Source organism: Meleagris gallopavo, chromosome 4 (genome assembly GCF_905368555.1).
Source record: "Meleagris gallopavo chromosome 4, MGAL_WU_HG_1.1, whole genome shotgun sequence".
Taxonomy (NCBI): domain Eukaryota; kingdom Metazoa; phylum Chordata; class Aves; order Galliformes; family Phasianidae; genus Meleagris; species Meleagris gallopavo.
This window is the reverse complement of record NC_139407.1, coordinates 940,332-962,619: the sequence shown is the minus strand read 5'-3', so window position 1 is coordinate 962,619 and position 22,288 is coordinate 940,332. Positions and strand designations below refer to the sequence as shown.

Here is a 22,288-nt window from a genome sequence, read left to right as displayed (position 1 = left end):
TTTACCTATTTTGCATCTAGGTAAAATAATGTACACGACTTTCTTGCCTGAGAACATGACACAAACTTTAAGGCTCAGATTATCGCAGGAATTTCCCCTCACAGTTCCTCAGTTTCCCTGGGCAACACTTTGCTCTGTGCATACAATTGATTGGTGTTTTCATTTGCACTGGTTTCACTGCAACACGTTTCTCTCACTGCCCGGACAAACGGGAGGAGGAAAGTCTATAAATCAATGATGATCCTACTGACCCTGCTTGTGCCTCTTTTCTACTCTTTGAGGTGTCCATTCATTCTCAGGCTTTTTAAGTTCAGCTTCAGATTTCCTCACCACTTTTGTATGATTTCCTTTTTAAATATCTAGTTTAATATCTTCAAAACATGAAGATGAGGGTATGAAAATCACTACTGATTACACAAATAAGCAGTTTTCAGGCAGTATTAAAAACACGGCTCTTCTACACCACTAACCTTGCATGGTTTTACATACATCTCTGAGCTTCTTAGGGCAAAGAACCTGTAATTTGCCACAAAGCAGCTCTTGTATTGTGGAGTGGCATTCAGAATAATAGTACCAGGTAAATAACACAGGGATTCAAAGACAAAATTTATCCCCTAAGGTCAATCTGGATTAATATAAGAAAAGGCCTCGAGGGAATTTAGGAACTACGAAGCAAGGAAATGGATTACATTAATCTGTAAATTCTATGTTTCTTTTGAGGACTGACAGATAAAATGCAGATAATAGTTTTTATTTGGTTATTAATGTTAGCGTTATTAACATTTTGGCAGTGGATGTCTATTATACATTATATCCAAGATACAATTATACCAACTGTGGGGCAGCTGCCAATTATTCCCCACAAAAGCCCATTTGCATGGCACTGTTGTACAGTTTATATACTGAAACGTGTATACAAACCCATTTGTTGTGCAAGCCCAGCCCTTCTGTTCAATTGCTTGTATACCTAAACTTAATTCTTCTGAAATTCCTGTTGAGGTGCCTTCTCATTCGGCTGTGGCTAAGCTATGTGGAGATGCTCATTCTCATGGAGACCTAAAGCACAGTGCTGAGTAACTAAGATCCTAGATAACACTGGATGAGATCTATGTGGTTAGTAGGTCTCCCTTCTATAAGCCAACCCCAAAGGAGAGCCTCAAGTAAGACCTACCCAGAGGATAGGATGGTGCTGCTTGCCTTGCTGTCCTCCTGCCTGCAATGCAGTGTCTTATGGTAGAGGTATTCATGAAGAACAGATTGGGGTCTAACATAAATACTGTCTATGTTTTCATATCCTTAGCTTGTAACCCATACAAACTTCATAACCACTCACCTATAAAATCATATTAGATGTTGAATTGCTTTGTATACAATAAGACAGCTCTAAGAAGATATATGCTACTACCTCAGGAGAGGCTGCAGTGCGGTGGCTACATCACTCTCTTGAGAACTGAGGCATGTCAGTTCAAATTCTAGCTCTGATCAGAGATGACATTTCATTTTAGGTGTCCCATCTCCTCCTTGCAAATTCTTAAATGAGTACTGCTGCTAGCATTGCTTGGCTTTGTATAAAAATTGTACTTATTCAGTGGGAAAAGGAGATAGTGCTTTTTAAAAATTAGTTAAAGCACTATTATGTGAACGGGGAGGTCTGGATTCTTATTTCAAGCAAAGCACTTCAGGAAAAACAGGGGATTCTCTGCAGACCCCTCAATCTCGTGCTTACTGCTTACCTATAGATTTCTTTTCCCTTAGAGGGAAATGAGGACTAACCCTGGTTCTCCACATCCTTCTGAGATTTGGGGGATCTCTGAGGGATGTTGCTACCTGATTGCTTTTGGTGAGAAAATCTCTAATGTTCCTACCACACAGGGGGATTCTACAGTGAACCCCACTGCGGCAGATGTGGAGTCCACAGCACATGGTGGAATAGTGTGTGGAGGTCTGTCACCCAACAGCAGGCATCAGTGCAGTGCTTTTCTCCACAGGGAAAGCACGTGAGAAATTAGTGCACCAAGTGGAAAGCAATGTGAGAAATTAGTGCATCAACTTTGTCACAACACAATGGCTGCAGGGAAAGCTCATAATGATGCCATAAAATAGATTGAAAGGTAATTTCTAATTAATCACGTTCATCCAGGGTGATGTAAAGCAGCCTTAAAATTTTTGAGAATTAGCCCAGCAACTTTAACTTCAGCAAACACTGTCATGGTTACTTCAGAACTCTTATATCAAACAGGCATAAAAGAGTTGAAACAACTTTTAACCTGAGGTGAGGGAAGAGTATTTGCTTTTTAAATACAGGATGCTATTTGTGGAAAGAATACATTTTTGATGAAGCGTTCAGAATCAACTGATACATGTGATTGATGTCCATAATAATTGCACACTTCTTAATCCTTCCACTCCAATAAATGTTTCAAGCTTACATTTTGGATTTCATTAATACTTAGACAAAAACAACTTGTGGACAATATCATGAAAGCATGTTTGAGAATTAATCTATGTTTGTACAACTGGTTAATAATGATGGATACTTTTTCTTCCTGGTGTAAATAGCAGCTAATTCGCTAGACCTCCCTCCTCTGTTCATGAAAAAGCCAAGTCCAAATGATTTCATGGATTTTTAAAGAATGGTGGCAAGATATTGCTTATGTAAAGCTGAATTTCTCCACTTGATAAATATCTGATGCTGCTACAGTGCTAACACTTCAGTACTGGAGTTCTGATGTTTTTCAATTTCTAAGAGAGAACACAGCAAATCTAGGAACACAGAAAAATTGGGGGGGGAAATAAAAAAGGAAAAAAAAGAGGCAGCTGAAATATAGCTGTGGAAAGAGACTCAAAGTGAAACTATCACGCTTATTTTTATTCTTGATAAGCAGCAGGGCAGCTTGGAATAAACACGGGTAGAAATTTTCTTCGTCTTTTTAATGAGTTCAAAGAGGCTAAACAAAGACACTGAAGAGTTGAACATCGCTGTGTACAGCACAGTAAACAGATTAAAATTTTATACCTGAGCAAAAAAAGGAATTTAACTATTAACTACAGCATGCAGAATAACTGATAAGTTATCGCATAAACGTAGCATACTGTTATTAGGTTACACTCATTCAGATGCTCTTAATTTTTACTGAAGCTAAAGATGGAAAAAGCTCCAAGATGAGATGAGTGTGTGACATAAAACCACAATAAGAAAAAGTACATTGCCATCTAGCAGCCTTTCCAGAAGATCAAAATTATCTGCTGTTTTATTACACAGGGAAAAAGCAGCAACAATTCAAAGCCTGTGGAGTTAATAACACGTCAGACATTTAAGCAGGTCTTGAAAATTAAAATATTGGCAGTTTATGAAGTGCTCATAAAAGACCTGAGCCTGCATCTCCTCCCTCAAATGCCACTTAAAAGCTCTGTGTTTATGAGCTCTCCCAAATGTGGAATTAAAGGTAGGGATCTGCAGAGAATTAGTGATGAGGTCCCAGACTTGCAATTTTTCTCACCAACATAAGCATAGCCAATTCATAAGGGATGAGTTTTGTCCCATTTGATTGACCCAAATCTACCTTTACCTTTCTCCATACCAAATTCGGTATTTTTTCCTTTTCTCTTTTTCTTTCCCCTAATCTGTTCAGAATATTCTGGTTGGAAGTGCTTCAGTGCGAGTCAGAAACAGTACCGTATCTCTCTGTTTTCCTTATCTCCACAAAAGGTCCCTGTGGGGGAAAAAGTGGCTGAAAAGTTTGAGCTTTAACCAGCACAGCCCATTTTCCCCAGACAGGATTCATTCTTCCAGGAGACTTGTATTCTCCCCGGTCTCTACATGCAGTATACAAGTTGCCTGCTGCCATCAGCAGTATTCCTGTGCTACAAAACAGCCATTTACCTTCCTATAGCCAAAGCAGCAAACCCTGTCTTTGTCATTTAGACTTGTCAAGTAGGGATGGGAGGGATGGGGTTGTCTCTTACCATGTTATAGACAGCCACAAACAAAATATCTCTCTTATTTTCTTGGAGTTGTGTAGTCACATCCTCGTGGTGCCAACCTACTCCCCTCAAATCGTATCACCTGCCTTGACTTGCCTGCCACTTTTCTTTCACCTTTTATGAGTAAAACTGTGCATTAAAAATGCATGTGTCAGAATGGATTTATTCCTTTGTCCACAACATGTGCATTTCTTCTTTAAAGTCAGAAATCTTAGACATTGGTAGGTTGTGTGAAAGAGTCTCCAGGGAACTGACTCTTCTTTGCTTCCAGTTTCTTCCTGGCTTTGAAAGCTGCTGACACTTCAGGGTGGATGGAGTCTAGCCGCTGCTCGCACTGAAAAGCTGTGAGGAAGGCCGTCCTGTAGTTGTTATTCATCCAGCCATAGAGAAGGGGGTTAGCAAATGTCGAGCACATGGCAATGACATGAAACACCGTGTAGATCAGTTTATACTCTTTCAGGTCCAACACCTGACTGTCAATATCGCTGACTAGCTGGAAAGCATGGAACGGCAGCCAACTGACAGCGAACACAACAACCACGCAAACCAGCATCTTGGTGGTTTTCTGACGCCGGTGGTGGTAGTGGTCGTTCGCTGCCCCAGGACTAACATGGTTCTTGAGCTTGGTCCAAATGCGGGTGTAGGCGTAGGAGATGACGGCCAGAGGCAGCACGTACTGGATCAGGAGCATGGAGACACTGTAGATGGTGCCGTAGTTAAGCTGCCCCTCCCCTGGCCACTTCTCAGAGCAGACCACAATCTTGAAGTCAGGAATGATCTCAATCAGCGAGTACTCGCGGAAGATGGCCAGAGGGCTTGCCAACAGGGCACTGACTGCCCATGCAACTCCTATGATCAGGAAGCTGATACGCTTAGAGATTTTGCTTTCCAAATGATAGACAATACAGCGATGTCGATCCAAGGCAATCACAGTCAATGTAACTGTAGACACATGCACAGCAAGAGCTTGGGCATAAGGCACTAAGTGGCACAAGACTGGGCCCAGTTTCCACTCGCCCAATAGTGTGTAAACTAGAGTGAAAGGCAAGCACAACGTATTCACCAGTAGATCAGCCACGGCCAGGTTGGCGATGAAGAAGTTGGTCACCGTGCGCATGCTTTTGAACTTGATGATCACGTGGATCACAAGAGAGTTCCCGATCACCCCCAACAGAATGATGGAACAGTAAGCAAAGATGAGGATTATCTGCACCTCAACTAGCGTTGTGCTGTCCTTCAATTCTGGTTTGGGGTCAAGAGCCAGTTCATTGAGTGGTGTGGTGTATCTTGGCAAGTACAGCTTGGTGAACAACTCCATCTTCATTTCATCTGTCTGGTTTTCTTCACCCATTGCTTCCAGGGGCCCCATCCTTTCAGTAGCTATAGCTCTGTCCCTGAAAAACAGAACAACACAAGAACACACAGAGAAATCAGTCTGCAGTAGCTAAAACAAGAAGTAATGAGCTAAAGATAGAGCAGTTTTCTCCTCTCACCTAGGTTCTACATATCACAATTAAGAGAAGACCTGTCTTAATATATTTAAATTCTGTTGGCCTTACATTTCAAGCTCGATCCTGTAACATTATACAGGCATGAAAACTGGGACAGATTTCAAAAGCAGTTCAAAGACAAAGTTTGCCTAAGTAAATGCAGCAGGATTAAGATCCAGCTGGGCAGTATATCCTTTTTTCAGAAACCACTACCTAAGTGTAGTAGTTATGTAGCACAACACTTTCACTAATACCCATGGTATTCTACATAGAATGGCACTATCCAGACTGTTATTAGCATAATCATATTCCAGCTTGTCCTTAATGGAAAGCATTTCTTACCAAATTCCTATATGTTAGTTTCAGAGAACTAAATATTGATGTCTGTCTTTAATAAACTTTCTTCTAAGAAAGTTAGCGCCACAAGGCAAACAAAAGCACCACTCTAGCAGAACTGAAGTAACAGCATTTCTCTGAAATGACTGTAACCTATTCATGCTGAAATTAACAAGAAACGATTAAAACTCAGATATAAATAATATTTCCTTTTTGACTAATGCTTGAGAAAACGCAGTTCCCTGGATGCTGCCCATCCATTCTTGTCTGCAGTCACAGAGAAGTACAAATCATTCCCCTTCTAATGTCAGTGAGAATTTCACCACTGGCATCAAAAATCACATTTTGTTGGCTTCTCCACAGAGGCTGAGCCAAATTCTGCTCAGCTAACCCATACTGCCCTAATACAGAGTAGGTATGGATGGATAAATGGATGTTTCATAGTCTTCATATAGGGACTTCAACCCTATATGAAATGTGCCTGTTCTCATGCGGACTCTCCAAACCTTGGGTGACATAGTAAGGAAGCACCATGCACACGGAGGCTCCATGGTTTGACCTCGAAAAATACTAAGAAAATGTCAGTGCACAGTGGACTCACAGAAGAAACTCCACTGGTTGCCACTGAGTGTAAAGCCAAAGCTGAGTGACTGCTCTACTTTCGCACTCATACATGCCCTAAGGAAAGCAAGAGGAGAGAAGTAACATCTCTTTCTTGCCATCAGATGTTACATATGGTTCCACCTTGATTTCAGGTCTGCCTAAAGAAATATTCTTGCTGTTAAAACCTGTGGTTTCATGCGGCCTTTTTATTTGTGATGATCGTGATTTAAATCACATCCACTTCACTGCAGATCTCCATTCCTACCTGTGTCTCCACTGACGTATCAGCGACATCCCTAGGTGCGATTTCCTAATCAAATTGCTGTACATGTGCATCTGTGTCCTGTGACTGGCTACTACAGCCAGAAACAAATACTGTCTGTCAAGAGGTGACCAAGCCCTTTGTGTTTTGCTTTCATACCACACAACATCCCAAAGAATTTCTCAGGAAAAGCCTTCTATTTTTCTTTTTTTTTTTTCAAAAGGTACAGACCAACCACATACTGGAAGCTATTTTTTCCCCAGACTACACTGGTCTTAATTATGCTATACCATTTCTGTATACAATTAATTAACAGTGCAGCCTGAGATGTGCAGCATGGTGAGGTACGCAGCTGAGATGTGCTGCTGTTTGTAGAAGCTTACCCCACAGTTTTGAGCAATGTAATCACTTACTGACTACGTGTGTAAGCAAGGGTAGCAGGATGGGATTCCTTATCAATACACCTTTAGTCCACCAGCTAGGAAAAGTAAAAGATCCCTGAAAATTTACACAGCCAAAGCAATGCAGATGTTCAGAGGTCGTCTGAGCTTTTTCCTTCAGCCTTTGTACCTGCACCCAAGAATTTGGCTTGCGTACATATATTAGTGAAGCAGAGATAAAGCAGTGAGGTCTCAGAACTGTCAAGCGCTCCAAAATCTCATCATTTTTTTTCCTTGCAAAAACAAAAGGCATATTTACACACTGTAGTAGTAGTGTGAGAGGGAAGGCAAATTTCAGTTTTCCCTTGCTTTCTACAGATCTAGGGAGGATGATGGAACTCAGACAAAAAAAAGATAGCATCCTTTTCTTCCCCAAAACATTTTTGCTATTTTCTCCTGTCTCTGAATTCTCATTGATTCCTACTTCAAACCTACTATTTAGCAAAGCCTTCTTTTGTTCCACCACTTTTATTCTGTTTGTTACTGCTTTGTTTGGGCTGATGAAAGGCATTTTGGTCTTGTGTGACCAAAGCGGAGGGTGGGAGGAGGGACCACTGGTGTCTGCAGACGAGATGAGTTGGGCACACAGGAAGGGACAAAATAAAATGGGAAAGTCTGGCATCGCCAGTAGGACATTCAGTAGGCAAAGGATCAGCTGTTGTCCTAGAACGGGGAAGCCTGAGGAAGATCAGACAGCATTTGACAAGACCCTTCCCGTTCTTAGCGTAAACTCCCCATCCGATGGTGTTTATTCGCACACCCACCGCACTGAACTATTTTCCCCACTTTCTCCCAGACCCTCCTTCAAATCGCATCGAAAGTTCCTCGGAAGAGGAAGACCGGCGGAGGTTTTGTAACGGTTCCGACAGCAAGCGAGCAGAAAGAGCAAAGCACCTACGTGATGGCACGGGCACGCGGCGCTCCGGGCGCGGCGGCAGCGCGGCACCGGGGCAGCTCCGGAGTTGCGGCGGCGGGAACAGGTGAGGCTCCGGCTCCCACCGCACCCAGCCCGGACGCGCCCTCGGAGCCCCACTTTCACCTCCCCCGGCCCTGCTCTGCCCGGCCCCCTCCCCCGGCACACTCACCGTGGCGGCTCTCTCCTCCCAGTCGATGGGGCAGCATCGAAAGTTTGGAGGCGCGGGCAGCGGCGGGCCCCGCATGCCGAGGGGCGGGACGGGGCGGGACGTTGGGACAGGACGGACCGGGAGGGCCGCCGCCTCCCTCCCTGCTTCCCGCCTCCCGCAGAGCGGCCGGCGGGCGGAGCGCCGCGCACGGCCCCGGGGTGCGGCTCCGCCTCTCTCGGCGCCCACCGGCTGCAGGGCGGGAATGCGCGGCGGGGTGCGGGCTTGGCGGGAGGCTGTCCGAGCCAGAGAGCGGGGATTCAGCGGGGGAAATGCTCCGCTAAGGGGGGTCCGCACTCGCTCTTCTTCACTGCTTCTTAGTGTTCCCACATCATGAGTGCAAAGAGGACGCCTTTGCTCCGAATTGCCGCTGGAGTCCTTAGCTGTGAGAGCCCCAGCCTGCGGATTTGCGGCTCCTCGTAAGAAAAGTGGAAATGCCCGTGTGAGGATGAATGAAACATCTGTGTATTCCACCTAGAGGAAAAAGAAAAAAAAACAAACCTGTTTGGTATTTCTTTGAAAGGCTGCAAAAGTAAAGACAACAGCTGCTGCATTTACTTGAGCTCTATGCTCAGCAAAATATTTCAAAAATCTCTCTCTTGTCAGGGAGCTTAATTGAGGACTAGCTCCATCCAGCACTGCCATCTTTCTTGTAGGGGTCTACCTTCATTACATCCCATCAGTAGGATCTCCTTAGCATTTTGCTGTGTTTGTATGTAATGTAGACCATGAGAACCAGAGACGGGGCTCCTCCGTGTGTGCCCGGAGGGCCTGATTCAACAAGCCTAATTGTAGTTGCCAAAAACAAGGACCAAAAGATCACACTCTGTGGTGTGCTGGGACAGACTTCCTCCAAACTTCCTACAGAAGCTGCTGTTCGGAACAGGAATGCTGCTTTACTTGACATCTCCTGTTTGCATTAATATTTCAGGTAGCTTCGAAGATCAGCAATGTAAGCTTCCCTCTTCTGACCTTTTCATCCTGAAGACACTCTGAATGAGGGCTCTTTCTTGGCCAAAGGTAATGATCTCTGCTTTGGTTGTAACTCAGCATTACACTCCTATTAGAGCACAGAATGTAAGTAGAGTATCAAGGACTAACTTCAGCAATTTATGGCTAGTTTTGAAATTCAAAACACGTCTCGAGAACTCCCTAAGATCTTTACTAATTCAGGCTGTCTCTGATGAAGGGCTTTGCTGTTAGTCCTTCAGCCCTTCTGAGACTGTTAATGGAAAGCTCCTAGCTTATTGCCAAATAGATTTCTTTGATGGCTAAATAAAGATCCAGGAATTTCAGTTCTCTTACCTCTGTTTATTTCGTTTCCCAAACCAGTTTAATTGTGGGATTTGCTTTTTGATCTGTCAGCACACATGGATGTGTGTCGTGAGTTTTAGCACAGCCCATGTATAATATATGGCTGGAAAGGCTGTGCTTGCCTTTCCTTCTCTAGCAAACAGCATACAGTGGTGTTAATCCATCTCAGGGGTGATGCTCTTTTGCTCTGCTCCACACCCTGTTCTAGCTTAGTGTGCAGTCTTGCTTCTCACATCTTGGAGAGTGTGGTGAAATGCTGTGATTCTTTGCAATCTGCCTAGCTCAAATCCCCCGGGATTCCATTGCAAAGGAAAAGCTGTTCCTTTGCTTAACTTCCATACTCCTGGAGGAAATCAAGATGTGCAAGTTTCCAAAGCTGCTAGGCCAGTGAAAGTTACACAAGGGAGAGGAGGTGTTATTTCCCATGGTGAGGAGATTCTGTGTTCAGGCACAACTGAAATAATTTTTGGATATGCTCTTCCAATAAAAAACAGCAATTTATATTGCTTGTAAAAGAGTGGTAGTGAAGGATCCTATAAACACACCTTGAAACAGATGTCCTTGAAGATACCAACATCAAGGGCACAAAAAATTCAAGTAACACAGAACTGCTGGATGTGAAAAATGCCACTGGGTGACCACCTCCAAAGCAACTGCAGATACTTTTCTCTGTGTGCACTTTAAATGAATGCCTGATAAATAAGAACAAGTCCAGAGCCATTTAATCATGAACCAGATGGATCAGATGGGATTGCCAGAGGTTTCTTACAGCACTTCCAACAGGTTGCCCTGGGCTATAATCAGGTGAGTTCTGATTATGCCTAAAGTGAGGGGTCCCACAGCCCTCCCAGGCAGCACATCTCAATACTTGATAACCCAGGACTGTGTTTTGGTGTGGATCATAAACTAGACTTAAGATGGCTTGTATTACAAAAATTAGTTACCTGAACTTTAAATCCTGGGTTCCTTCCTTTAAAGTGAGCCTATAAAATAAGCCTTTATTGTGAATATATATATGTACCAAGGTGAAACACAGATTGTATAGCTGAAGAGCTTGAAAAAAAAATCTGCTGGACATATGTTGTTTCTGCTGGAAATCACACTTGCAGAGAAACTGTAGGGTGGGAGATATTTGATATGCATAGCTTTCCTCTGGCAGTATCTGTTTAACCATCTTTACTGTCAGAAAGTTGTCCTAAAGAATTCCATCCAACATGAGTTTTTCAGAGGGAATAATAAGCAGTTCTGCAGCACCTCAGAAATTTACTAGTTCTCATAGCAAAAGAAAGTTCTGTACACGCTACCCAGACACCAAGCAGTAATGACTTTTTTTTCATAGCAACATGGTTGGAGTCACAGGATGAGGAAAGAGTTGCCAGTCTTTGTCCATAAATTGTCCAACATCAGATTTATCAGATGTCTGATGGACATCAGCAAGGCAGAAGAAGTTCATCAGCACTGCTCTCTTTACTTCACTTACGAAGAAACCATTTCCCCTTGAGCAGTAGCTCAGACAGTAGTGGTGTGCTGTGTGCCACTCACTTGAGCTGAGCTCTGCCAAACCTTAACGACACAGATTTTTCCTGGAGTGAGTCGGGTTTTGTGGCATGGAGCATTCTACCCAACGCTGTTTAAAAAGAAAATGAAAATAAAAAAAATGACACCTGAAAACATGACCTCAAGAAAGAAAATCTTCCTGAATTTCTTCGTGGTGGTGCCAACACCAAGGTTATGGAGTAAAAAATTGCTCAGGTCCGAGATTTTTTTTTTTCTTACTTAAAAGGCCTGTACAGAAGTGTCGAAGTAGTGTTTAGAATGACTTCTGATTCCACAGATCTGTGAACATTTTGGAATACATTTATTAATCATCCTTTGTTCTTGTTCCCTTTTAGTTTAGATTCAGTCTTCCAGGTTCAGTTCAGCCTCTTTCTCTCCCTTTCTTAAATGCAGTCCTAAGAAATAGCTTTATGCATAAACAAGTATAATCAATCTTAGACAACTAAGGTGATAAATTCAAGACAGTGGGGAACTGGAGAAATTCACTGGATTTGTGAAGTATCAGCTTCAAGTTGCTAACAGCAGTACTTCACAGCCAGCTATGGTTAAACAATCAGTTCCGTTCATCTTGTTCAAAAACTAACATTGTTAAAGGCTCAACTCAATTGCCTGTTTGGCTGGTTGGATTCTGCATCTTTCAGAATAAGACAGGGCTGCAGAGCTGAGCACTTTGTTTTAAATGTGGTCTGCTCAAAGCATCTCCTGCACGGCCTTAGTTGGTCCATTCCAAGAAAGGTAATCATGTAATGTCTAGTAGTTCAGCCAAAAAATGACAAGTTACCCATTTAATATCAGCACAACTATTTTTGTTTATCCTAAAGTCCTTAAGTAGCTAATCACATATTTTTTGTCACTGCTTCAATCAGTGCCCCAAACTGGCTATGCTTATGCAATATGTAAATTCTGAGTATTTCTCTTTTTTTTCTCTATATGTACTTAGCAGTTTCATTCATTCTCTTTCACAACATGCTCTCTTTTCTCTGCAGAGAATATAGAAATTGCCATTTCTTGACAGAGTTTTCCTTGATATTTTCATCACTAGACCCTGACAAGAGCTACTCGACTTTTATGAAGATCTACTTTCTGTCACCTGGCATTCACGGAGGCTGGCCAAATAATGAATTATCTTGAAAAACATATGAGAAAGAAACAATTGACCCTATTTTTTTTTGTTGTTGTTGCTTGCATTTCTTTTTTTTCTCTTCAAACTCAAAAAATCCTGTTTTTCTTTAATTCCATTTCTTTTTATACTGACAGATTTCTCCAGTCTCTGAATTGTGGAATGGAAGATGACACTTTCCTAAGCTATTAAAAGTTGGGTATAATGCCAATTGTTGCAAATACTAAAGAGTTTTTAGATGCTCCTGAGGCAAGCATGCTCTGTTTATTTTTAGAGAGTTCATCACAGAAAGTAGATTCTCACATATACTTAGAGCTTGAACGTCATACACACTTCAGTCCTCAGTTTTCAGTAGCTGGGAAAGACATCTCACTCTAAATGGTTCCCAAAAGTGAGTCAACTACTTCTACTTGCTCTATGCTTGCTTGAACATCATTTATTTCTAATTCTGTTGCTGTTACAAGCAGCAATGCCACTCACTCTTTGCTTTGCCTAAAAATGATGCTTGCAATGATTTCAGAAAATTATGTGCATTCATAAGGTTCAATGAGATGATCTTCAAGCTCCGTTTTCAAAATCCTGATGAAATCTGTGGATGTGCTGAATAAATTGTCTTTGGGACAAAAGGAATTAAGCTGAAAAGATGAAAACCATTGTCTTGTACATGTCCCTTCCCTCTCTACATTACATTTCTTAGAGTGTAGAAACTCGATCATAAAGTTTAAATGTGCTCTCTTGTGTTTGTAGACAGTGCATAGAACATGCAGTTAACTGTACCCTAATCAGAAATATCATATTTGAGTTATTTTTCAAAAATATATAAATACTTTCTGTTACAGTTTGATATTCTTTCCTCAGGTTGCCCTTAAGCTCAAAAAGTGTCATCTTTTGACCCTTGCTCAGCCATATGACCTTAAGAGGCAGACAATCGTTGGCAGGTTGGCATTTACAGATGCTTGAAGGAATCAATGTAAATAGGGAAACCTATTGCAGATTAAATTGTTTTGCTGAATACTGATGTCTGTGAATGAAGACAGGCATTCTGATAGTGTATCATAGAATCATAGAACCATAGAATGGCTTGGGTTGAAAAGGACCACAATGATCATTATCTTCAGCCCCCCTGCTATGTCCAGGGTCGCCAATCACCAGATCAGGCTGCCCAGAGCCACATCCAGACTGGCCTTGAATGCCTCCAGGGATGGGGCATCCACAGCCTCCTTGGGCAACCTGTGAACAGTGCCTCACCACCCTCTGAGTGAAAAACTTCCTCCTAATATCCAACTTAAACCACCCTTGTCTCAGTTTAAAACCATTCCCCCTTGTCCTACCACTATCCACTCTTGTAAACAGCTGTTCCTCCTCCTGTTTATACGCTCCCTTCAAGTACTGGAAGGCCACAATGAGGTCTCCCTGGGGCCTAGAGTGTAAAATGCAATGCTATGCCTCTTGATATGTAATGCACATTCATTGTGAGGTTAAGTATAAGATGCAATTCAAAACAACTTATGGAACTTTCTCATTTGACACAAAGAAACTTTTTCCCATTTAGTGTTGGTGGGATAATGTTGCAATAGTTGAGAGCCAAGTTAATGTTTTCCCAAAAGTTGTTGAAAGTGGACTAATTCTCATAAGTTTTTAGCAAATTATTTGAGTTCGTTTTTTCATATTTAAATAGAAATTTCAAGCTGTACTAAACCCAATCACTAAATCCTGAGTTGTTTTGTACCTCTCTTTGGCTTTTTATGGAATAATTCAATTTAGTAGCAATACATGGCTATAAAGTCATGGATTTCATTTGTAAGCATATTTGTTCTTGAAAAATTACTTTGATTGCTAAAGAAATGAAAGAAAGAACACTCTTCACACATATTATTAGTTCATTTCTTTTAGAAATAAAATATTTACTTTTGTGCACTCTGTCACAGTTTGAGTACTTCTGAAGGACATCTGTTGGAGGACAAATGCAGCAAACCTTCACGGTCCTCTTCTTCAACTGTAGACATATACAGCTCAGACATGAAATGTTTGAAGGTTTCAACTGCTCCGTCTTCCTCCTTGCTGGTATGCCGACAGGATGCTTTCCTTTGCAGTCACCACATGTGCTAGAGAGAAAGCAGAGAGAAAATTTGCCATCCTGTTTTTGACCAACACTCATCTATAAGAATCAGTTAAGTGTGTTGGCCTAGCTTCTTCCCAAGGCTTAGAGAGAGCTCTAATACTTTCATGAAGAGATTCAGATCTGAACTGGCAGTTTTCTAAGTCAACCCTTTTTTCTTTGTTAATTGTCCGTCATTCATACCCATGCTTTGCAGAGACTGATGGCATTTTAATTGCTAAGGGTATTTTAGGATGGAGGAGAGGGGATGGGAAGAGGCTTGGTGAAAAATGGGTGGAAGTTGTTGTGTTTGGAAGGCTAACTGTTCTGATTCGCATGCAGAGAGAGGATCAGCAGTCAGAACACCATCTGTGCACACAGTTTATCCCTGCAGCCTGGCTTCTTCACAAAGGAATGTGTCAGCTTCTGCTTTTCTGGATCAGCTGAAAGCCTCCTTTGTGCTCAGAGCTTCGGTGAAATTCTGCGGCTGTTCACTGAAGTCAGATCTCAAATCTCTGCCCAGAATTTCTAAGGGTACAGGTTTTCACTCAGAGGCAGAAGCTTCTCTTTAACTGCTCTTCATTGTCACCTCAAAATGTTCATCTCAGTGTCCTGAATAATGGTAAGAAATATGTGATCCCTCACAGAGGCGTCAGACCGTCACAGAGGCTCTGTGTGATTGTCTATGGCTGAATAGTTTATATCTGAGATGGTTGAACTGGACTTCCTTTTCAGTCAGGAGAGAACCAGATAATGTGGTCAGTAGGGTTTAAAACATGGTTCATCTCCTCCTAAAGCAGATCTCTCTGCTCGTCTCCTTGTTGTGCTCAAAGACTATGGGACTTGTCTGCATGAAGAAGCCAAAGTAGCTGTCCCAGAAAACTTCCTGCTGTATAGATCCACTTTTCCTAAATATCATTTACTGTGTTTCACAACGAATTGTCCTGGACAAAACTGGCAAACACTTTCAGCACAGCTTTCTAATTCTATAGTTAACTGTGTAGACAGTGGCAGGTTTAGATGGATCTGCTGTTACACAAAATTAACACCACACATTTTTACCAACAGGTATCTGTGTGGATAATCAGGAAAAGCAGATTTCAGTCCAGTTTATATAGCTTATTAAAGACCACTCTTCTTCTGTAGATCTCCACACATCTCACTCTAGCCAATACATACAAAAATTCTTACTTGTGGCTCTCACCAGTTCAATCCCCTTTATTCAAAGCTTCCCTGTGACTCCAGCATTGATTTCTACCAGTTAGGTCACTTCCATCCCTTTCTATTTTCTTTCTTTTATATCATCTTCTTCCCAATTTGATCCTAGGCACAACTTCTGTATATCTATTTCTGCTATTGATCTCCCCTGCTCTTTTTGCTTATAATAGCACAGTTTGTTTGCCATCAGAAAACAAGAAAATTGTACTAGTGTTTGTGTGTGAGGAGAAGAGGGAGCTCTTCATTTTTACCTTTGCCTACATACAAAATTTGAGAGTAAAATTTGTCATTGTAATATTTTTTGCTATGCAATTTTGCATGTTTTTAGCATTCCATTTCTTTCCAGTGCAAAAGTAGTGAATACCATAACAGGAACTAAAATAAATTCTTGGATAATTTCTGTTAGATTTTCTACCACCTTATGACATTCCAAAGAAACAGCTTTATGAAAAAGTCAATTGTCAGATTCAAAAGGCAGAGGCAATGAACAAAACAACATTATTTTTCCCCCAAACGGTTTCAGGATATTTTATCTTACACTGTCAGTACACTAAATGTCACTATGACCACTACAGCCGAGCCTACAGTTTTCCAAAGCAGCCTGAGGACATTAGCTTTCCCCTAAACCTAATGGGAACTGGATAGCTGTCTTCTCAACCATCACTGAAAATCCCAACCTCAAAGTTTTAAATTATTTGTACTCTGGAAGAGGTCTACAGAAACTACCAATAGTTTCTTGGTAAGTGTTATTTCTGGGTGTTCAGCAAGAAAGCAGAACAGACATTCCCATGTCATGGAAGGAGTCTACATAAGCAAACAAACAAACAATCAATCAAACAAACAAACAAATGAAGTTGTATATATCAAGGAGTTGCTTCTCCCCAGGAATGGATTTGCTCCAATAGTATATATAATTCCCTCAGATATTACAAGTCTAACTGTGAAATGTGCAGAGCATAGTAAAGAAAAAGATCTGCTGAGTTAAAAATAAGCATGAAAATGTCTAACCTCTGCATAAGTGCGAGCCTAAGTGGGAGCTGCTACTGGGAATTTTAGTAGCATACTTTTGGTCTAGCTTGTGGCTGTGTGGTCTAAAATTACAGAAAAATTAGCAGTGGAAAGAATGTAACTCCTTTGCAAACCATTTACTTGATCTTTTAGAGATATTTGGCATTTTGAATATCTTATGCCTGGAAGCATGTGGCCTCCAGCTTGTTCCTTGAGACCTCAGGGCTGCTAAGCAAGCAGCTCCCAGGAACGTAGGGGTCAATGAGATTAGAGGTATTTGCATCTTGCAGAAAAGAAGTGGGACCCTGTAGAAAACCTGTCCTTTCCATGTGTTAGGTAAGACTGATGGTGGACTTGCTTTCTTGGAGCAACCTGCTGATGAAATGGCCACACAGTGTGATTCTGCAAACAGGGAGAATTAAGATCTGCGCAACACTAATTCCATTTTAAAGAAATCTTTGCTCCAGAGTGGGTGCCTCCAGGAGTTACTGTCCTGGAAAATGTTCCTCTTAGAAACTCTCCTAGCATAAACCAACTCTTCTGTGCCTTCCCTTCAAACCCAAAGGAACAGGATTCACATCGTTGCAGCTGGAGGCAAAACAGACGATGAGTTTGACCCAGAAGGCCACTACCTGTGTTGTCATAAAAATAAGTCCCTGCACTCCTTTGGTGGAGCTTAAAGCTGCTACTTCAGAGTTATTTCCACCCATTTAATTTTGATTGCATCTCAGTAGGCAGTAAATGGTGTGGGATATTTCTCAACTGAAAGAACTGGGGGGTAATTATCAATAGCAGGACTTTTTGTGCGTGTTATTTTGACTGTGTCATTTTTTCCAATAAGGCTGGGGTAAATACAAATATCTGCAAAAAGGAACAGAGTTGGAGAAACAACTTTAAATAGATTTGGATCTTCCTTATAAATCCTTAAAAGCAACATAAATCTAGTCAAGTAAGAAATACATTGAGTGAAGAGAATGAGTTAAAAGGAGACAGGCACGAGACACAACATTTATTTATACTGAGAGCATTTCTTAGAACCATGCTCTGCTACTCTCCCTAAAATTTCTAGATCAGAATGCAATTTATACATCTGCATTTCATTACCAGTTGTTTGGCTGCATGACTGTTGTACATGCATGATGAACAAGACACTGTTTTCAACAGCAAGGAGTTGCTGTACCACCAGTATCAGAAGAGGGTTCTACAAAATGGAGCAGAAGGCCCTGAGGCTGTAGCCATGTGGTGTTGTGTGGGACCCCAGGAGCACCCCTGAACCAGAAGGTGTTTTTCTGATGCAGACTGACAAAATATTTGTTTAATGTATTGCAAGATATTTTTTTTCAAAAAAGTGCTCCGAAGCATACTTGTGGCTACTTATTTATATTCACCTGCTATCACAACAGCTCAAGACAATTATCAGGTTGCTGTTTTGATATCCATTTGCTGTGTCACGATGCAGAGAGAAGAAAGTCAAATCGTGTTGCCTGGAAGCATGCTTTATTTGAGCAGAAGGTTGAAACATAATGTCTGCTCTTTTTTTTCTTTCTTTCTTTCTTTTTTCTCTTTTTCTCCTGGAGATTAAGAGAGCAAATAGCTAATCAAGGGAGAAAACGTCTCACAGACTGGTTATGCATGAAAGGCTAGTGTTTGAATTAATGGATGGCAATTTGCTCTGTATAGAATTTACCCCATACATAATAGCAAGAGTAAAAACCAACATCATTTGTTCTCTAACTGCTTTTAAATTTACTTTGATGTCACTAGCTTCAGCCTTAACGTAGGTCGGTTCACTGTTGCCACACGCAGAGAGAAGCTTTGCTGTATTTAAGGATGGAGGTTTGTTTTAAGGTGCTATAAAATCAATTGCTTATTTCAAATACAGTTAAATTTTGTGGGTGCCTAGGGGGGGTATTAAGATCTGTTTGTGTTGAAATCTGGCATCATATGAGCTAGACATTGTTGAGGAACAGTGCCTCAAGGCAGGAACTTTTTGTTTTCATGTGTGACAGGTTCTTATAATACATTGTTGACATTGTCTCTAGACAATCCAATCATCATTCTGATCATGCCCGATTGATCTTGGTGGTTTGACATTTCCCACTGATGGCACATGAGGCTCACGACACAGGAAGCAGATTTGGAAACCAGTGCTCTAACCCACCTCTTCAGTGCGGCTGCACCTTCTGCACCCCGCAGTGAGCTCAGCCGAGAGGTGCAGTGCTCCCCTTCCAGAGGGGCTGTGTGATGGCTGCTGGATGCACAGCTCAGCCCTTAGCTCTGAGCGCAGCACTTTCTCTGCATTACATGTTCCAAAATGTAGTTACAAATCTTCCTCTGTCACCAGCCCACATAATGAAGGGCTAAATCACGGCACTGCCATGAAATATGAGACAAAATGATGTTATGCTCTCTGGGAGCAAATCCAGAGCCAGCACAGCTACATCTCTAGTATTGTACAGGCCAAAATGCTTATCCCTTACATTCCTTACTCACAAATACCCTCAGGACCAGTTCTGACAAATAACATTTCTGATATTCCCCAAGGGAAACTTCAGCAGTATCCAGCATTTGTATTGTCTCAGATGCTCACCAACCTCCAGGCTCCCTTCTGTGGTTGACAGTACCAGCAGCATCCCATAAACCATCACTTGAAGAGACCTGAATCAGCTTCCTAAGGCAGTGACTATCTTCCCTCACATTTTCTGGGCTTCCTCCAGCCTTCACCTCCCCAGCAGAGCTGGCACAGCGTGTTTAGGATCCTGCAAAGAGCATACATGTATTTACATCCTTGTCTGCACGAGGCATGGCCTTGGGCAGCGTCTCCTCCCAGCCTCAGAGGGTCTGCTGGGTATCTGTATGTTTCTGGCATCTCTCTGTTCACTGTCTAATCTTGTTTCAGCGTGCAGTGTCAATCCCAGCTTGAAACCTAGGGAAAGACTGGTAAAGCTGCATTTCTCTTACAATCAGTTTGAAACTTCATTCTCACTTCTCTCTACATGAGCACTGCGCCCCAGTTTTTTTCAATCTGCCAATATACATTCACCGTACAATCACCCTCATATTTCTTCACCTGATTTCCTTTTGTGCTCTCCTTTCCTACATGTCTTTTCCCATTCTTGCTTTATCTTTAATGACTAAAGAAATATGCAGGCTTTTTCAAACAACACAGTTTTCTACACGAGCCACAACATGGTGTTTTTCTTTACAGCCGGTCTGCTTCCCTCATGAGGGAAGATACTCTGTGCATCTTGGGAAAAAAGAAAGAAAGGGTGCATCTGAAATAGCTTTTGTGGATACAAGACAGGAAATTCTGTTATAAAAACCCTTTAGTAAAGCCAGCTGTGATTGCCAAGCTTGTTCGGAAGTGAACACAGCAATATGAGATATAGAAGTTGCATATGTATATATTTATGAAATGCTTGTTTCTTTTTTTTTTTTTTTCTTTTTTTTTTCTTTTTTTTCCAGTTCTTTTTGCTTCTAGGTTGAAAGTAAAAAGTAAAATCTGAAAAGCTGGTGGTGTGGTTTAACCTGGCAGGTGGTTGAGCACTCAAGTCATTTGTTCACTCCCAACCTTCCCTGTGCAATGGGGGAAAGAATAAAAAAAAACCAACAAAGTAGAACTCATGGGTTGAGATAAAACTATATACTAAGATAGAGAAAAGAAAAAGGATAATAATTATGACAAATAGACATACATATATGTATTTAATAAGCAATTTCTCATCACCCCCTGACCTATGCCCAGCTAGCCCCTTGAACAGCAGAAGAGAGCCCAGTGAATCCCACCCGATTCAAAACTTCTGCATGACATCATAAGGTATGGAATATCCCTTTGGGCAGTTTAGGTCAGCTCTCCTAATTCTCTTCCCTCCAAGCTCCTTGGGCTCTGTGCTGAGAATGGCCTTGACTCTGTATAACACTGCTTCACAACAAATATAAACATTAGTGTGTTCCATACCATTTTTCTCCTACAACCAAAACTGAGCATCATACCAGACAGTCAGAAGAAAACAATTCCCTCCCAGTGAAACTAAGACAGTTAGAAATTTCCTAGCTTCAGATAAAGCCAGCTTTGCAGATTACTGTAATACCAGTCCAAGTCTCACAACTGGTAATGCTTTCTCTTCCAGCCCAGCTGCTAACACCAGGAAATTACAGAGGGTCATCAGTGTTCACTTCTGAGTACGTTTTGATCTTCTCAAAAAGTATGAAGCTGCCTCAGAAATGTCGCCCGAGGAAAAAATAAACAAAACAAAACAGAAAGCAGGGTTTAAGATCCTATGACTTTTAAACAAGTCTGATGCTCCTTCAACTGTGTGAGTTCTGAAGAAAGGGTCAGCAGCACTGTGCATCACAGCTCTACACCAGCTGAAGATAATAGCCTTGTAAAGTATACTACTAAAACTGCAGCACAGTACTGTCCTGAATAAGATTTACCTTATTCTTTTGTGTTCAGATACTGTCCTGATCCAAGTCCTGTCTATCTTTATAATTTAAGCAAGACCCAGAAAGAAATATACTTTGCAAGAATATACTGTTACGCAGAATTTACACCAGTGCTGACATTATCTACTAACTTGGAACCTAAAACAATTTTTTTACTCCCAAATTATAAATTTATGCATATTCAGCTAATTGTGATAAAATTGAAGTAGTCTTTCCCTTAACAATCTTTCATTGCTTTCTAACAACTTTACTGTGATATTAATACCTTTGACCTTTGAAGCAAATAACTTATTATCAGTAATTTATGAGGCAGCTATGGCATGTTTTTTACAGCGCAGTAGGCAGATCTGAAAGATGCCCGTGAGCTTATTTTGCAAGTCATCTGTAAATATCTCACTGGCAGAAAATGGCACAATTTAAAACCTTCTTCCCCAAAGAGTGTGAAATGCAGCTTTCATGTTGAAATAATGAGCATATTCTTAAATTCTGTAGGCCAAAAAAACAGAAAGAACAATTCGATATATGTTGTCAGAGGAGTTTGCTGATTCTGTGCAGGTTGAGGTCTGTTGAGGACTTCCACACAGCACACCACCTCTGCATGCAGAATGGCCACTGTTCAGTGCTCCAGAAAACAAAAGCTGCCAACCAACCACTGCTGTGCACAGCTTCCTATACACGAGGCTCCTCCCTCCTCCTACCCGGTTCAGGAGGCATTACGGATTCAGATGGGCCATTTCCCAGGTTCTTCTTTCAGGGTGCCTTCAGCATTACGTATGAAAAAATGTTGTACAAACTGCCCTGCAGTGCACTCCTCCAGGCAAGGACTGCAGGCAGCTCCTTGAGCTCCCAGTGGAAGCAGTGCTTATTTTATTCTCAGGACCTGAGCACTCGCAAGCCATTACAGAATCACAGAATCACAGAATTGTAGGGGTTGGAAGGGACCTCTAGAGATCATCGAGACCAACCCCCCTGCCAAAGCAGGTTCCCTACACCAGGTCGTACAGGTAGGCGTCCAGGCGAGACTTGAATATCTCCAGAGAAGGAGACTCCACAACCTCCCTGGGCAGCCTGTTCCAGTGCTCCGTCACCCTCACCGTGAAGAAGTTCTTACGCACATTCGTGCGAAACTTCCTTTGCTGCAGCTGATGTCCGTTTCCCCTCGTCCTGTCTCCACGTACCACTGAAAAGAGACTGGCCTCACCGCTATGGCCGCCACTCCTCAGATATTTATAAACCTGGATCAGGTCCCCTCTCAGTCTTCTTTTCTCAAGGCTAAACAGACCCAGTTCAC

At 41.8% G+C, this 22,288-nt stretch overlaps 1 protein-coding gene and 1 long non-coding RNA gene across 2 annotated transcripts; one reads left to right on the top strand and one right to left on the bottom strand.

The window, feature by feature from the left end:
* Nucleotides 1-2,912: 2,912 nt before the first annotated feature.
* On the bottom strand, nucleotides 2,913-8,344 carry NPY2R (neuropeptide Y receptor Y2). Its single transcript, XM_085221980.1, has 2 exons — nucleotides 8,201-8,344; nucleotides 2,913-5,378 (listed from the first exon to the last, which is right to left on the bottom strand). The coding sequence occupies exon 2, from the start codon at nucleotides 5,351-5,353 to the stop codon at nucleotides 4,196-4,198; it is 1,158 nt and encodes a 385-aa protein (XP_085078106.1). The 5' UTR covers nucleotides 5,354-5,378; nucleotides 8,201-8,344; the 3' UTR covers nucleotides 2,913-4,195.
* A 244-nt stretch (nucleotides 8,345-8,588) lies between these two features.
* LOC146544389 (uncharacterized) lies at nucleotides 8,589-20,756 on the top strand. Its single transcript, XR_014883044.1, has 3 exons — nucleotides 8,589-8,655; nucleotides 9,168-9,256; nucleotides 20,682-20,756. It is a non-coding gene; the product is annotated as an uncharacterized LOC146544389 (long non-coding RNA).
* The last annotated feature ends 1,532 nt before the right edge of the window (nucleotides 20,757-22,288 follow it).

Bases quoted from the DNA above. Each gene is read 5' to 3' on its own strand.
- NPY2R (XM_085221980.1), bottom strand. From the start codon at position 5,353: ATGGGGCCCCTGGAAGCAATGGGTGAAGAAAACCAGACAGATGAAATG.